The sequence below is a fragment of the Pezoporus occidentalis genome, unplaced genomic scaffold, assembly GCF_034315485.1.
Source record: "Pezoporus occidentalis ecotype Australia unplaced genomic scaffold, CSIRO_AGI_Poc_V1 ctg357, whole genome shotgun sequence".
Lineage (NCBI taxonomy): Eukaryota > Metazoa > Chordata > Aves > Psittaciformes > Psittacidae > Pezoporus > Pezoporus occidentalis.
The window spans coordinates 397493-413134 of record NW_026915560.1 but is presented as its reverse complement, the minus strand read 5'-3'; the positions used below and the strand labels follow the sequence as shown (position 1 = coordinate 413134).

The window sequence follows — 15642 nt, the reverse complement described above, 5'->3', positions numbered from 1 at the left end:
GGGTCCGGACCCAAACCCCCATTGCAGTGGGTCAGGGCAGCCCGGGGGGTTCCGCCCCCAAACCCCCATTGCAGTGGGTCAGGGCAGCCCGGGGGGGTCCGCCCCCAAACCCCCCATTGCAGTGGGTCAGGGCAGCCCCAGTGGGGTCCGCCCCCATCTCCCCCCCATTGCAGTGGGTCAGGGCAGCCCGGGGAGGTCCGCTGCCAACCCCCCCCATTGCAGTGGGTCAGGGCAGCCCGGGGGGGTCTGCCCCCAAACCCCCCCCCCATTGCAGTGGGTCAGGGCATCGGGATGCCGGTACCCAGGAATCACGGCCGGGATCGGGAGCATCCCGCAGCCGGGGATCCTTCATATCCAGTGTAAACAGTCCCGAGGTTGGGGGGGGTCCGGGATGGGGGGTCCGGGATGGGGGGTCCGGTCCCTACGTCCGCTGCGGGTCCGCCTTGGCGAAGAGGCGGCTGTGCCAGTAATCGGGGTTATCGAAGGCGCAGTCCGAGGCCTCGAGGCTCCGCAGCGCTTTGCGAGAGGGCGCGGGGGGGCAGCGGCAGCCGGGGCAGCGCGGGGCCAGCACCGCCTCCATCTCCTCGTAGCCCTGCTCGTCCGGAGCCGGTACCGGAGCCGCCGGTCCCTGCCCCGCTCCCGGCCGCATGTCCGTGTACCCCGCGGTGCGCAGGGAGCGGCTGAGCCGCGGCTGCTTGTTCATGTACTCGTAATCTTCCTCCTCCTCCTCCTCCTCCTCATCCCCGTCCTCATCCTCATCCTGCCCCCGCAGCGGGGCCGGCTCCGCACCCACCTCCATGTACTCGTAACCCAGCTCCTCCAGGGACACCGCCCGCGGCCGCCGGTTCATGTACTCGTACTCCTCGTCCGGTGCCGGTACCGGGGGGTCCGGATCTGAGCGGGGACAAGGGGGCGGGGGGTAAAACATCCTCATCCCTTAAAGGTGACCCCCCCACACACACAGACAGTGCCCCATAGACCGGAGCCCGAAAAGGAGCTCAGATCTGCCTTAAGGAATGAATGGCAGCGGGGGGGACATGGGGACCCCCCCAACTGCTGCAGGACAATGGGGGGGGGAGCCCGGGTTTGGTCCTATGGGATGGGAGCCCCGACTCCTTGAGGATGGGTGCCCTGAGCCGCAATAACGGGGGGGCTCCCTGCAGCCCTTATGGGACCCCTATGGATGGGACCCCATTGGGTTGGGACCCCCATAGGACAGGACCCCCATGGGTTGGGACCCCTATAGGGTGGAGGCCCCACAGGATGGGACCCCCACAGGACGGGACCCCCATAGGATGGGACCCCATTGGGTTGGGAACACCATAGGATGGAACCCACCTAGGATGGGAACCCACAAAGGACAGGACCCCCATAGGAAGGAACCCCCATAGATGGGACCCCCATGGAATGGAGCCCCCATAGGAAGGACCCCCCATAGATGGGACCCCCATGGAATGGAGCCCCCATAGGAAGGAACCCCCAGAGATGGGACCCCCATGGAATGGAGCCCCCATAGGAAGGGACCCCCATAGATGGGACCCCCATGGAATGGAGCCCCCATAGGAAGGGACCCCCATAGATGGGACCCCCACAGCCCCGGCCCCCCCCATCTCACCGCCCCCGGGGCTGACGTAGCCGTTGTTGTCCTCGTCGGGGCCGGCGGGGGGGGGGCTCCGGGGCTGGGCCGGGTCCGCGCTGCCCCCCCGCGGGTGCCGGTTCCGCTGCAGGCTCCCGCCCCCCCCCGCGCCCTCCCCCGGCTCCGGCTCCGGCGGGGTCCGGCCCAGGGACCCCCCGCGGCTGCGGCGCATGGGGCGGCCCCCCCCGGGCTGCGGGAGGGGGGGCGGGGTCAGGGGCACCCCCAGACCCCCCCGTGCCCTCCCATGGCCACCTCCCCCCCCATTGCCCCCTATGGTCACCCCCTATGGCCACCCCTTTGCCCCCCCAGCACCCCATTGCCCCCCCATTGCCCCCTATGGCCACCCCTTTGCCCCCTTACCCAGCACCCCATTGTGTCCCCCATTGCCCCCTATGGCCACCCCCTTGTGTCCCCTTCCCTTGCATCCCATTGTCCCCCCCTTTGCCTCCTATGGCCACCCCCTTTGCCCCCCCCCAGCACCCCACTGTGTCCCCCATTGCCCCCTATGGTCACCTCCACCCCCCCCCCCAGCACCCCATTGTGTCTCCCATTGCCCCCTATGGCCACCCCCTTTGCCCCCCCCATCACCCCATTCTGCCCCATTGCCCCCTATGGCCACCCCCTTTGCCCCCCCCAGCACCCCATTGTGTCCCCCATTGCCCCCTATGGCCACCCCCTTTGCCCCTCCCAGCACCCCATTGTGTCTCCCATTGCCCCCTATGGCCACCCCCTTTGCCCCCCCCATCACCCCATTCTGCCCCATTGCCCCCTATGGCCACCCCCTTTGCCCCTCCCATCACCCCATTCGGCCCCATTGCCCCCTATGGCCACCCCCTTTGTCCCCCCCGGTACCTGGCGGCCGAGGCCGGGCTGGTCCATGGGGATGTACCCGGCGGGGGGGCTGAGCAGGCTCGGGCTCTGTTGAGGGGGGGTTGTGACACCGAGTCCGGAGCCATGGGGCAGCCCCACAGCGGGACCCATGGCGGGGGGGGGGGGGGGGGGGCTCACCCGGGCGCTGCTGCCCCGCGGGCGCTGCGGGGGGAGCCCGGAGCTGAGGCCGAAGCCGGTGCCGAGCTCCCCCCCCCCTTCCTCTTCCTCCTCCTCCTCGTCCTCCTCCGGCCCCAGCGGCTCCGCCTCCTCCAGCTCCTTCTCGCTGAGCGCCGGCGGCTCCGCGGCCCCGCTCTCCTGCACCGGGACCGGGGGGGGTCAGCGGCTGCGGGCACCGGGGGGTGCCGGGGGTACCGGGGGTACCGGGGGGTACCGGGGGTACCGGGGGTACTGGGGGGTACCGGGGGTACCGGGGGTCCGGGCTCACCTTGATCACCAGGTACCGGGGGGGGTCCCGCGCCATGCGGGTGAACTGGGGGTCCTTGAATGTGGGGCGTGTTCTCATCGGGGGTCCAGCCTGCGGGCAGAGCCCGGGTGGGGCTGGGACAGAGCCCGCGGTGGGGCTGGGACAGAGCCACCTTGATCACCAGGTACCGGGGGGGGTCCCGCGCCATGCGGGTGAACTCGTTCGCCAGCTCCTTGAAGGTGGGGCGGATGTTCTCATCGATCATCCAGCCTGCGGGACAGAGCCCGCGGTGGGGCTGGGACAGAGCCCGCGGTGGGGCTGGGACAGAGCCCGCGGTGGGGCTGGGACAGAGCCCGCGGTGGGGCTGGGACAGAGCCCGCTGTGGGGCTGGGACAGAGCCCGCTGTGGGGCTGGGACAGAGCCCGCGGTGGGGCTGGGACAGAGCCCGCGGTGGGGCTGGGACGGGAGCCCGCGGTGGGGCTGGGACAGAGCCCGCTGTGGGGCTGGGACAGAGCCCGCTGTGGGGCTGGGACGGGAGCCCGCTGTGGGGCTGGGACAGAGCCCGCGGTGGGGCTGGGACAGAGCCCGCGGTGGGGCTGGGACGGGAGCCCGCGGTGGGGCTGGGACAGAGCCCGCGGTGGGGCTGCGACGGGAGCCCGCGGTGGGGCTGGGGACGGGACCTCACTGTGGGGTTGGGAGAGGAGCCCACTGTGGGGCTGGGGATGGGACCCCGCTATGGGGCTGGGTCAGGACCCCACTATGTGGCTGGGGGCAGGAGCTCACTATGGGGCTGGAGATGGGAGTCCACTATGGGGCTGGGAGCTCACTATGGGGCTGGCGACGGGAGCCCACTATGGGGCTGGGTCGGGACCCTGCTATGGGGCCGGGACAGAGCCCACTGTGGGGCCGGGGCACTCACACTTCACCATGACCATGTAGACGTCGATGGTGCAGATGTGGGGCTGCGAGAGCCGCTCGCCCTTCTCCAGCAGATCGGGCACCTCGGCCAGGCGGATCCCGGCGTAGGGCTCCGCGCCGAAGGTCATCATCTCCCACAGCGTCACCCCTGTGGGGCAGCGCCCGTCAGTCCCATAGGTGATGGAGGGGACAGGAAACCCTTGGGTGATGGAGGGGACAGGAAACCCCTGGGTGACGGAGCAGACAGGGCACCCATGGGTGACGGAGTACTTGCCCAAAGTGGATGCTCTCCAGAGCCATCCATTTGATGGGGGTCTGTGGGGAGAGCGGGGATGTGGGGGGGGCCCACAGGGGCTATGGACGGGACAGGGCACCCATGGGTGACGGAGGGGACAGGGCACCCATGGGTGACGGAGGGGACAGGGCACCCATGGGTGATGGAGGGGACAGGGCACCCATGGGTGATGGAGGGGACAGGGCACCCATGGGTGACGGAGGGGACAGGGCACCCATGGGTGATGGAGGGGACAGGGCACCCATGGGTGATGGAGGGGACAGGAAACCCTTGGGTGATGGAGGGGACAGGGCACCCATGGGTGATGCAGGAGGGGATGCAGGGGGTATGGAGGGGATGCTATACATCAAACAGGGCATGTGGGATGTGTGGGGCGCCCCATAGCACCAAGGGGTGGTCCGGGGGGGGGGGGGTGTGCCCCACCTTGACCTCGTTGTAGAAATACTTCTTGTCGTCGGGGTAGAGCAGGTCGGCGATGCCGAAATCGGCCACTTGGGCCTGGCTGGGCGACTTGAGCAGGACGTTGCGGGCGGCCAGGTTGCGGTGAACCATGCGGTGCTCCTCCAGGTAATACATCCCCTGCGCGCGCCGGTTACCGGGGCAACGCCGGGGGGACCCCCCCATTGGGGTACCGAGGGGGGACATGGGCTCACCTTGGCCACCTGCACGCACCAGTTGAGCAGCAGCTGCGGGCTGAGGCTGCCGCGGTGCTTGCGCACGTACTCGAGCAGGGAGCCCAGCGGCAGCAGCTGCGTCACGAGCTGCAGGCGCGGGCCCGGGCACAGCCCCAGCAGCCGCACGATGTAGGCATGGTCCAGGCTGCCGATGGCCAGCATGTGCTGGGGGGGGGGAACAGGGTCAGCTCAGCCGGGGCACCCCCTCCCCGTGCACCGGCATCCATGGGGATCCACGGGGATCACTCACGTCGGTGACGGCGTGGAAGGACTGCTGCCCGCTCCAGTCCTGGATCACCTTGATGCTCACCGGGATCTTGATGGAGTCGCCGTCGGGGATCCAGATGCCCTTTGGGGTGGGCACCGTGGTGAGGGCTGTGCCGGGTGCTGGTTGGGACCCCCCACCATAGAGCAGCCCTCACCTTGTGCACGGTGCCGAACACGCCGGAGCCCAGCACCTTGAGGCGCTTCAGCTCCGACTCCTTGAAGATGCGGGCGAGCACCTTGTTGGCCTTTTCACTGGGGTCCAGCGGCTCCAGGCTCTGGGGGATGGAGGTGGGATCGGGGTGGGGATGGAGCAGGATGGGGATGGGAGCGGATGGGGATGGAGGTGATGGGGATGGAGGTGACGGGGATGCGGGTGGTGGGGATGCGGGTGACGGGGATGGGAGCGGATGGGGATGGAGGTGATGGGGATGGAGGTGACGGGGATGCGGGTGGTGGGGATGCGGGTGATGGGGATGCGGGTGATGGGGATGCGGGTGATGGGGATGCGGGTGACGGGGATGGAGGTGATGGGGATGCGGGTGATGGGGATGCAGGTGATGGGAATGGAGGTGATGGGGATGTGGGTGATGGGGATGCAGGTGATGGGGATGGAGGTGATGGGGATGCGGGGGATGGGGATGGGGGTGATGGGGATGTGGGTGATGGGGATGGAGGTGATGGGGATGGGGGTGATGGGGATGTGGGTGATGGGGATGGAGGTGATGGGGATGCGGGTGATGGGGATGCGGGTGATGGGGATGGGGGTGATGGGGATGCGGGTGATGGGGATGGGGGTGATGGGGATGCGGGTGACGGGGATGCGGGTGACGGGGATGGGGGTGATGGGACCCCCCTGACCTCGCCCCTCTCCAGGTACCGCCTCATCGCCCTCTTCTTCTGGATCTTCTTCCCGCGCAGGTAGAGCAGCGCCAGGAGGACGCAGGAGCAGAGGAGGAAGAGGCCCCCGACCACCGTCACCGCGATCACCGTCGGTGCCTTCCTGCAGGGGCCGGGGCCGGGGCTCAGCTCCTGCCCCTTCCCGCACCCCCGTGCGGTGCAATAGAGCCCGGCAGGGAACAGCCCCGAGCCCCGGCCCCCCCGCGGTACCTGGACACGGGCAGAGCCTCCCCCAGGCAGTCCCGCAGCAGCGGCCCCAGGCACCTGCAGGGATGGAGATGGGGGGGATGCAGGAGGGGGGGGGGCGCGGATCCCGGGGTGCCCCCCCCTTCCCTCCCGGCCCCCGCCGCACCCTCGGGTGCAGTTCTCGTGGCAGGGCCGGCACTCGCGCCCGCCGTCCGGGTACTTGTAGATGGGGCCGCGCTCCCCCAGGACGCCGTCGGGGCAGGCCTCGACGCAGTGGGGGCCGTCGCGGTACCGGGCGCAGCGGGTGCAGGTGTCGGCGCCCTGCGGGGGGGGCACGAGGACGCGTCAGGAGGCACCGGCGCCGGGTCCCCCCCCCGCCCCTTCCGGTACCGAGCCCGTTCTGAGCCCCTTCCGATACCACCCCGAGCCCGTCCCGACCCCATTCCGAGCCGATCCCGGGCTCGTCCCGATCCCATCCCAATCCCATCCCAAGCCCATCCCGAGCCCGTCCCGATCCCATCCCAAGCCCATCCTGAACCCGTCCCGAGCCCATCCTGAACCCGTCCCGAGCCCATCCTGAACCCGTCCCGAGCCCATCCCGGGCCCATCCTGAGCCTGCCCCGTCCTGCTCCGATCCCGTCCTGATCCCGTCCCGCCCCGCCCCGTCCCGCCCCGCCCGTACCGAGCCGTTGCAGGTGACGTTGCCCTCGATGCGCTCGCACTGGGGGTGGCACTCGAAGCATTCCCCCCCCTGCGCGAACTCCCGCGTCTCCCTGCGGGACAAGGGGGGGTCAATGGAGCCCCATGGCCCTGACCGGGCCCCGCGGCCCCGGCTCCCCCCCCCCCGGGCGCGAACCCCGGCTCACCCCTGCGTGAAGCGGCAGGAGGGGACGCAGACCCCGCGGCGGCTGAAGTGGCGGCAGGAGAGGCACTGAGCGGGGCCGGGGCCCCAGCAGCCCTCGGCGGAGCAGAGCGGGTCACAGACCTTGCCCTCTTGCTCTGCGGGCAGCCACAGGGGTGGGGGGACAGGGTCAGGCCGCGCATCCCCCATCGCCCATCCCTGCATCCCCATCACTGGTCCCCTTCTCCCTGCATCCCCATCACTTCCCATCCCTGGTCCCCCTGTCTGTTCATTCCCATTGCTCTCATCCCTGGTGCCCCTGTCCCTGCATCCCCATCACCTCCTGTCCCTGCATCCCCATCCTGGTGCCCCGGTCCCTGCATCCCCATCACCTCCCGTCCCTGCATCCCCATCCTGGTGCCCCGGTCCCTGCATCCCCATCACCTCCTGTCCCTGCATCCCCATCACCTCCTGTCCCTGCACCCCCATCACCTCCTGTCCCTGCATCCCCATCACCTCCTGTCCCTGCATCCCCATCCTAGTGCCCCGGTCCCTGCATCCCCATCACCTCCCGTCCCTGCATCCCCATCACCTCCCGTCCCTTCTCCCCATCCCCATCCCAGTGCCCCCGTCCCTGCACCCCCATCACCTCCTGTCCCTGCATCCCCATCACCTCCCGTCCCTGCATCCCCATCACCTCCCGTCCCTGCATCCCCATCACCTCCCGTCCCTTCTCCCCATCCCCATCCCAGTGCCCCCGTCCCTGCACCCCCATCACCTCCTGTCCCTGCACCCCCATCCCGGTGCCCCCGTCCCTGCATCCCCATCACCTCCTGTCCCTGCACCCCCATCACCTCCCGTCCCTTCTCCCCATCCCCATCCCGGTGCCCCCGTCCCTGCATCCCCATCACCTCCTGTCCCTGCATCCCCATCCCGGTGCCCCCGTTCCTGCATCCCCATCACCTCCTGTCCCTGCATCACCATCCCCGTGCCCCCATCCCTGCATCCCCATCACCTCCCGTCCCTGCATCCCCATCACCTCCCGTCCCTGCACCCCATCCCAGTGCCCCCGTCCCTGCATCCCCATCACCTCCTGTCCCTGCACCCCCATCACCCCCCGTCCCTTCTCCCCATCCCCATCCCGGTGCCCCCGTCCCTGCACCCCCATCACCCCCCGTCCCTCTCCCCATCCCCATCCCGGTGCCCCCATCCCTGCATCCCCATCACCTCCTGTCCCTGCATCCCCATCACCTCCCATCCCTGCATCCCCATCACCTCCCGTCCCTGCACCCCATCCCAGTGCCCCGGTCCCTGCATCCCCATCACCTTTTGTCCCTGCACCCCCATCACCTCCTGTCCCTGCACCCCCAGCGGTGCCCCCGTTCTCGAATCTTCATCACCTCCCGTCCCTGCACCCCCATCACCTCCGGCTGCGGGGATCCCTATCCCGGTGCCCCCGTCCCTGCACCCCCATCACCCGCCGTCCCTGCACCCCCATCACCCGCCGTCCCTTCTCCCCATCCCCATCCCGGTGCCCCCGTCCCTGCATCCCCATCACCTCCTGTCCCTGCATCCCCATCACCTCCTGTCCCTGCATCCCCATCCCGGTGCCCCCGTCCCTGCACCCCCATCACCTCCTGTCCCTGCATCCCCATCACCCCCCATCCCTTCTCCCCATCCCTATCCCGGTGCAGCGACGGGAGATGATGGGGGACACAGGGACGGGGGGATGCCTGCACCCCCATCACCCGCCGTCCCTTCTCCCCATCCCCATCCCCGTGCCGGTGCCCCCTCCCTGCCGCACTCACGGCACTTGCTGCGGGGTTTGTTGTTGCGGATGTCGAGGTGCAGCGGCGCCGGCTCAGGGCCGCCCATTGCACGGTGTGCAGGTAGCAGAGCCGCCGGTTCTCGGTGATGTAGACCCTGCCCGCGCTCACCTCCCGCAGCGAGCGCACACAGGGAGGTCACGGAGATGAAGAGGGGATGCAGGGACAGGGAAGGATGGAGGGATGCAGGGACCGGGCAGCCCCAAAGCCGGGGGTGCAGGGAGCGGGATGGGAGGTGATGGAGGGGTGCACAGGGATAGGGGGATGACAAAAGGGGGGATGCAGAGATGGGAGATGATGGGGGACACGGGGACAGTGGGATGCAGAGGCAGAAGGTGATGGGGGGATGCAGAGGCAGGGGGATGCAGGGATGGGGAGTGATGGGGGGACACAGGGATAGGAGATGAAGAGGGGATGCAGGGACAGGGAAGGATGGAGGGATGCAGGGACAGAGGGGTACACAGGGACAGTGGGATGCAGGGGCAGAAGGTGATGGGGGGATGCAGGGGCAGGGGGATGCAGGGATTGAGGATGACGAGGGGTACACAGGGACAGTGGGATGCAGGGGCAGAAGGTGATGGGGGGATGCAGGGGCAGGGGGATGCAGGGATTGAGGATGATGAGGGGTACACAGGGACAGTGGGATGCAGGGACAGGGGAATGCAGGGATGGGGGCTGCAGGGACGGGGGCTGCAGGGGACACAGGGGCAGAGGGAGGTGCCGAAGGGGACCCAGGGCACTGCGAAGAGCGGGGCCGGGCTCTCACTTGTAGAGGCTCCGTCCCCCGATGGTGACGAGGTTGGAGAAGACGCTGAAGTTGTGCATGTGCTTGGGCCAGGACTGGATGTTGAGGTACCCTGCGGGGGGGTCCGGGGGGGTCAGGGTGTCCCGGGGGGGGGGGGGGGGGCGGTCCGGGGGTGCCCCCATCCCCGCTCTCACCCGTGATCTCCCGCACGGTGCGGAACACGTTCAGCTTCTCAGGGTCCAGCGCTGAGATGTTGCGCCAGGGATCCCTATGGAGCCAGAGCATCAGCGGGGCCCGGAGGGGGGGGGGCAACAGCACCGGACCCCCCCACACCCCACCCCGCTCACCCCTCGAGGCCGGTGATGAGGAAATCGAGGTTGCCCAGGATCTTGGTGCAGTTTATGAAGGTGTCGATGTTGCTCGAGTCCACGGTTTGGTACCTGCTGCCGGCGCCGGTGCCCTCGCAGGCTGCGGGGATGGGGGGGGGGGGATGATGCTGAGCACCCCATTGGGACCCGCAGCGCCCCCAAACCCCGAGCCCCCCCCTCACCCCGTACCCTTGGGGCACAGCCCCGAGCAGGGCTCGCACATCTTGAGCCCGTTCTTCTCCACCTCCATCTTGTCATTGGGGCAGGCGCGGACGCAGGAGCTTTGGTCCACGACGAAGTTGTCTGGGGGGGAGACCCCGAGGTCAGAGCCCCCATCCCCACTGAGCCCCCCCCATTCCTGCCCCCCCCCGGCCCCGGCGCAGCTCACGGGGGCAGCTCCGGACGCAGATGCCCCCGTACTGGTACTTGGTGTCGGGGTTGGGCTCCAGCTGGAACGTCAGCTTGTTGTAGATGAGCGGCTGCGGGCAGAGCGGGACGCAGGCGCCGCTGTCGTTGAAGTGCCGGCAGGCCTGCGGGAGGCGACGGGGATGGGCACGGAGGCGGGGATGGCTCCCAGGGGACACGGGGATGGGTACGGGGGAGGGAGGACCCCTCCCTCTGCCCCTCGGGGACAGCATCGCCCCCCACAGCTGCCCTGGGAGGGGGCAGACACAGGCAGGGATGGATGGACCCATGGATGGATGGATGCAGGGCTGGATGGACACAGGCACAGGGATGGATGGATGCAGGGCTGGATGGATGGATGCAGGGATGGATGCAGGGATGGATGGATGCAGGGCTGGATGGACACAGGCACAGGGATGGATGGATGGATGCAGGGATAGATGGATGCAGGACAGACACAGGGCTGGATGGATGCAGGGATGGATGGACCCAGGGATGGATGCAGGGATGGATGCAGGGATGGATGCAGTGATGGATGGATGCAGGGATGGATGGATGCAGGGATGGATGGACCCAGGGATGGATGGATGGATGCAGGGATGGATGGACCCAGGGATGGATGGATGGATGCAGGGACGGATGGACCCAGGGATGGATGGATGGATGCAGGGATGGATGCAGGGATGGATGCAGGGATGGATGGACCCAGGGATGGATGGATGGACCCAGGGATGGATGGGCGCAGGGATGGATGGATGCAGGACAGACACAGGGCTGGATGCAGGGCTGGGTGGGCGCAGGGCTGGATGGATGCAGGGCTGGATGGATGCAGGACAGACACAGGGCTGGATGCAGGGCTGGGTGGGCCCACGGATGCAGACGCTTGGGTCCCGCGGGGCGCACGTACGAAGCAGTGGGTCTGCAGGGGGCCCGTGCACCCCCCCGCGCACTCCTCGTGGCAGCACTCGTTGGGCGCCCGCCCGAAGCAGCGCCCGTTGCATTGCGGGGCGCAAATCGTCTTGGTCACTGCGGGGGGGGCAGGGGGTGAGGCCGAGGCCAGCCCTGACCCCCCCATCCCATCGCCCCCCCGGTACCCACGTTTCTGGCAGTCCTCGGGGCCGGGTCCCCAGCAGTGGCCGCCGCAGCTCTCGTGGCAGGGGGGGCCTGGGGCGGGGGGGGCAGAATGGGGTCACCCCAGGGCCGGGGGGGGGGGGGCACAGCAGCATCGCCCCCGAGGCCGGGGGTGCCCCCCCCACGCACAGGCCTTGCCGTTGTCCCCCACGATGGGCTGGCGCCGGGGGTCCCGCAGGATGTCCTCCCACTGCACCGTGTCCACGTGGCAGAGCTGCGCGTTCTTCTCGATGTAAACCCCCCCGGCCAGGATCTCTGTGGGGCAACGGGGACATGGGGGGCAATGGGGGCAACGGGGACCGTGGGGACAACGGGGCCATGGGGGGAATGGGGGCAATGGTGGACAATGGAGGCACTGGGGACCAGGGGGCAATGGGGGATAATGGGGACTATGGGGACAACAGGGCCATGGGGGCAATAGGGGACAATGGAGGCACTGGGGACCATGGGGGCCATGGGATGCACAGGGGGTAGCACTGCTTCGGGTGAGGACCACGGGACAGCACCACATCAGGATGGGGACCATGGGACCTGCAGGGTCAGCACAGCCTCGTGGTGACACCGCTCTGGGATGGGGACCAGGACACAGAGGGGACAGCATCGCTCTGGATGGGGACCAGGGGCATGGAAGGATCCGGGATGGATGGAGGGATGCAGCCCGGTGCAAGCACCAGGATGCGGCTCCCCCTGGGATGGGGACCGTAGCATCACCTCCCTGAGGGATGGGGACCAGGATGGGGACCGCAGCATCACCTCCCTGAGGGATGGGGACCGGGATGGGGACCGCAGCATCACCTCCCTGAGGGATGGGGACCGGGATGGGGACTGCAGCATCACCTCCCTGAGGGATGGGGGCCAGGATGGGGACCGCAGCATCACCTCCCTGAGGGATGGGGACCGCAGCATTGCCCCGGGCTGGCACCACCAGGGGAGGGGGACCGGACGGCACCAGGACCGGGGGGGCTGTGTGTGGGGGGTACCTGTGAGCTGGTTGAGGCCGAGCTGCCGCAGCGCGTGGGTGCTGTTGGGGTTGTAGTTGAGCAGCACGAAGAGCGCAAACTGCTCCTCGTAGAACTGGGTCCCGCGGATCACGCGCAGGTTCCGCAGCGGCAGCGCCGCGAACACATTCATGGCGATCAGGATGTAGCCCGTGACCTCCCGGATGGTCTGCGGCAGGGGCACAGCACCCCCGGCGTCACCCGGGGGCCGCATCCTGCGCACCCTCCCTTCCCCTTGCCCCCCCCAGCACCGCACCTGCAGGAAGGACAGGTCCTGCGTGTGGTCGATGAGGACGATCTCCAGGTTGCCCAGCACCACCTCGCAGTTGTTGTACATCTTGTGCAGGGTCTGGTACTGGTGCTGAGCGTCCCCGGTCACGCTCAGCCCGTTCAGGGTCCCCGCACACACTGCGGGCACAGCGGCGTCCCTCAACTGCGGCCACGGCCCCCCCTTGAGCCCATGTCCCCTCCTTGATGTTCATGTGCCCCCTTGATGTCAATGTCCCCCCATTGATGTCCATGTTCCCGTTGATGTCCATGTCCCCCCCAGATGTCCATGTCACCCCACTGATGTCTGTGTCCCTAATGGTGCCCATGTCCCCCCCCTTGATGTCCATGCTCCCCTTGATGTCCATGCCCCCAATGGTGCCCATGTCCCCCCCCTTGATATCCATGCCCCCCTTGATGTCCATGCCCCCACTGATGTCCATGTCCCCCCCCTTGATATCCATGCTCCCCTTGATGTCCATGCCCCCAATGGTGCCCATGTCCCCTTATTGACGTCCATGTCCCCCCCTTGATGTCCATGCCCCCATTGATGTCCATGTCCCCCTCCATTGATGTCCATGTCCCTCCCTTATTGACGTCCATGTCCCCCCCTTGATATCCATGCCCCCCTTGATGTCCATGCCCCCATTGATGTCCATGTGTCCCCCCTTGTTGTCCATGCTCCCCTTGATGTCCATGCCCCCAATGGTGTCCATGTCCCCTTATTGACGTCCATGTCCCCCCCTTGATGTCCATGCCCCCATTGATGTCCATGTCCCCCTCCATTGATGTCCATGTCCCCTTATTGACGTCCATGTCCCCCCCTTGATGTCCATGCCCCCAATGGTGTCCATGTCCCCCCCCATTGATGTCCATGTCCCTCCCTTATTAACGTCCATGTCCCCCCATTGATGTCCACATCCCCCAATGGTGTCCATGTCCCCCCCGATGTCCATGTCCTCTAATTGATGTCCATGTCCCCCCCTTGATGTCCATGCCCCACTGATGTCCATGCCGCCACTGATATCCATGTCCCCCCATTGATGTCCACATCCCCCCCATTGATGTCCACGTCCCCCAATGGTGTCCCCGTCCCCCCCCCGTCCCTGCCCCCGCCCCCCCCACTGCCGCACCCCCTCCCTGTCCCCCCCCGCGGCTCTGCCCCCCCCCCGCCCTCCGCAGCAGCGCCCCCGCCCGGGGCTGCCGGTGCCGGTGCCCGAACCGGCCGGGCGAGGCTTGCGCAAGGCGGCCGCGGGCCCGGCCCCGCTCCCAGCGCCCCCGACGCCGGACTTCGGCCCCGGCCCCGCCTCGGTGCCCGGAGCCGGGGCTGGGGCTGGGGCCGGGGGGGACCCCGGGGCCGTCGGGGGGGGGGGGGGGCGCGGACAGAGGCGCTTTGTGCGCGGGGCCCCCTCCCCGCCGCCGCACAAAGGGGCGATTGTGGAGAACGGGGCACGGGGGGGGGGGCGCGGAGCCCCCCGGGACCCCCGGGGCACAGCGGGGTGCGGGGCCCCCCCCAGACGTGAGTCAGGGCCCGGCGCGGGGGGGCCGCGGCGGTAAAAGGCGGCTTTGTGCTGCCCCAGTGCGGGGGCACGGAAGGGGCCCGAGCCCCCCCCCCCGCAGGGAACGGGCAGCGCGGGGCACGCAGGGGAAGGGGCCGAGCCCCCCCCGCCCGCCGCGGCAGCGATGGGAAGGGAAGGGATGGAAGGGATGGAAGGGATGGAAGGGATGGAAGGGGCTATATAAAGGTCCCAGCTGCGCTCTGGAATGGCCCCAGCCCCGACGGGCCGGGGATGGGCGCGGGTTGGGGGTGGCTTGGAAAGAGGGGGGGGGGTGGGGGGGCTGCAACCTCAAAGGACTCATTTGGGGACCCCCGCAAAGCTGCTGGGGGTTTGGGGGGGGGGGGGGAAGCGGGGGGCAGGACCCAGCCCTATGGGACCCCCATGAGCCATTAACAGCGGCTCAACCGCTCCCGCAGCCACAGCGGGGTTCGGGGGGTGCGGGCCGGGTCCTTGGGGTGCGGGCCGGGTCCTTGGGGTGCGGGCCGGGTCCTTGGGGTGCACCTGCCCGCGGGGGGGGTGCAGAGCGCTCCCCCCCCCCCTCCCGGCCCCGCCGTCGCCGCGTTATCAGCGCGGGGCCCCGCTGGCAGCTCCGCAGCCGCCGCTATCGCCCGCGTGCCCCCGGCCCCCGCTGCCAGGAATAGAACCGGGACCCGCGGGGGGGCCCAAAGCGGGGGGGGGGGGGCCCAAAGCGGGCTCCGAGCGGGGGCAGCGGGGCCGGGAGCGCCCCCCCCCCCCCCCCGCGGTTCGAAACAAACTCGGGGCGAAGCCGCCGTTTCCGGGACCTCCCCCCCCCACCCCCCCCCCGCACCCCGACGGGACCCCGGTGCTCCGGGGGGGGGGGGGGGCGCAGGTGCCGCTGTGGGGGGGGGGGAGCCGAGCCCCGGTCCCGGTCGCAGCCCGGGGGGGCTCCGCTGGTGCCGGTCCCCACCGGGGCGCGGTTGGAGGGGAGGGAGCGGCGGGGGCCGGGATCGCACCCGCGGCCCCCCCCCGGTGCCGGTGCCGGTGCTCACCTGCCTGCGCGGAGCCGGGCGCGGGGGCGCGGAGCAGCAGCAGCGGCAGCAGCGGCAGGAGCCGGAGCCGGTACCGGGGCCGGGGCCGCTCCATCGCGGCTCGCAGCGGGGCCCCGCGGTCGCGGCGTGCCCGGGCGCGGCGGGGGGAATGCACCTGGCGCGGGGCCGTCGGGGCGGGGAGGACGAGGCGGGGCCCCCCCGGGCAGAGCGGAGCGAGCCCCGCCCGCCGCGCCCCGGGACGGCCCCCCCCAAACCCGGCCCCGCCTCCATCAGGTGCAACCGGGGCCGCTGCCGCCCCATAGCCCCGGGGGGGGGAGCCTCGGGT

At 69.6% G+C, this 15642-nt stretch overlaps 1 protein-coding gene across 1 annotated transcript; it reads right to left on the bottom strand.

Moving 5' to 3' along the window:
* Positions 1 to 299: 299 nt before the first annotated feature.
* On the bottom strand, positions 300 to 15457 carry ERBB3 (erb-b2 receptor tyrosine kinase 3). The gene is given in 29 exon segments (XM_062630652.1): positions 300 to 894; positions 1616 to 1826; positions 2489 to 2554; positions 2645 to 2821; positions 3103 to 3200; positions 3850 to 3996; positions 4094 to 4163; positions 4567 to 4722; positions 4797 to 4982; positions 5068 to 5166; positions 5240 to 5359; positions 5943 to 6084; positions 6192 to 6245; positions 6334 to 6488; positions 6850 to 6940; positions 7034 to 7166; positions 8817 to 8855; positions 8858 to 9030; positions 9601 to 9691; positions 9774 to 9847; positions 9927 to 10047; positions 10137 to 10250; positions 10336 to 10477; positions 11260 to 11378; positions 11451 to 11516; positions 11613 to 11738; positions 12464 to 12650; positions 12738 to 12889; positions 15318 to 15457. Coding segments are annotated over 29 exon segments (3876 nt in total). The 5' UTR covers positions 15412 to 15457; the 3' UTR covers positions 300 to 421.
* Between the last annotated feature and the right edge of the window lie 185 nt (positions 15458 to 15642).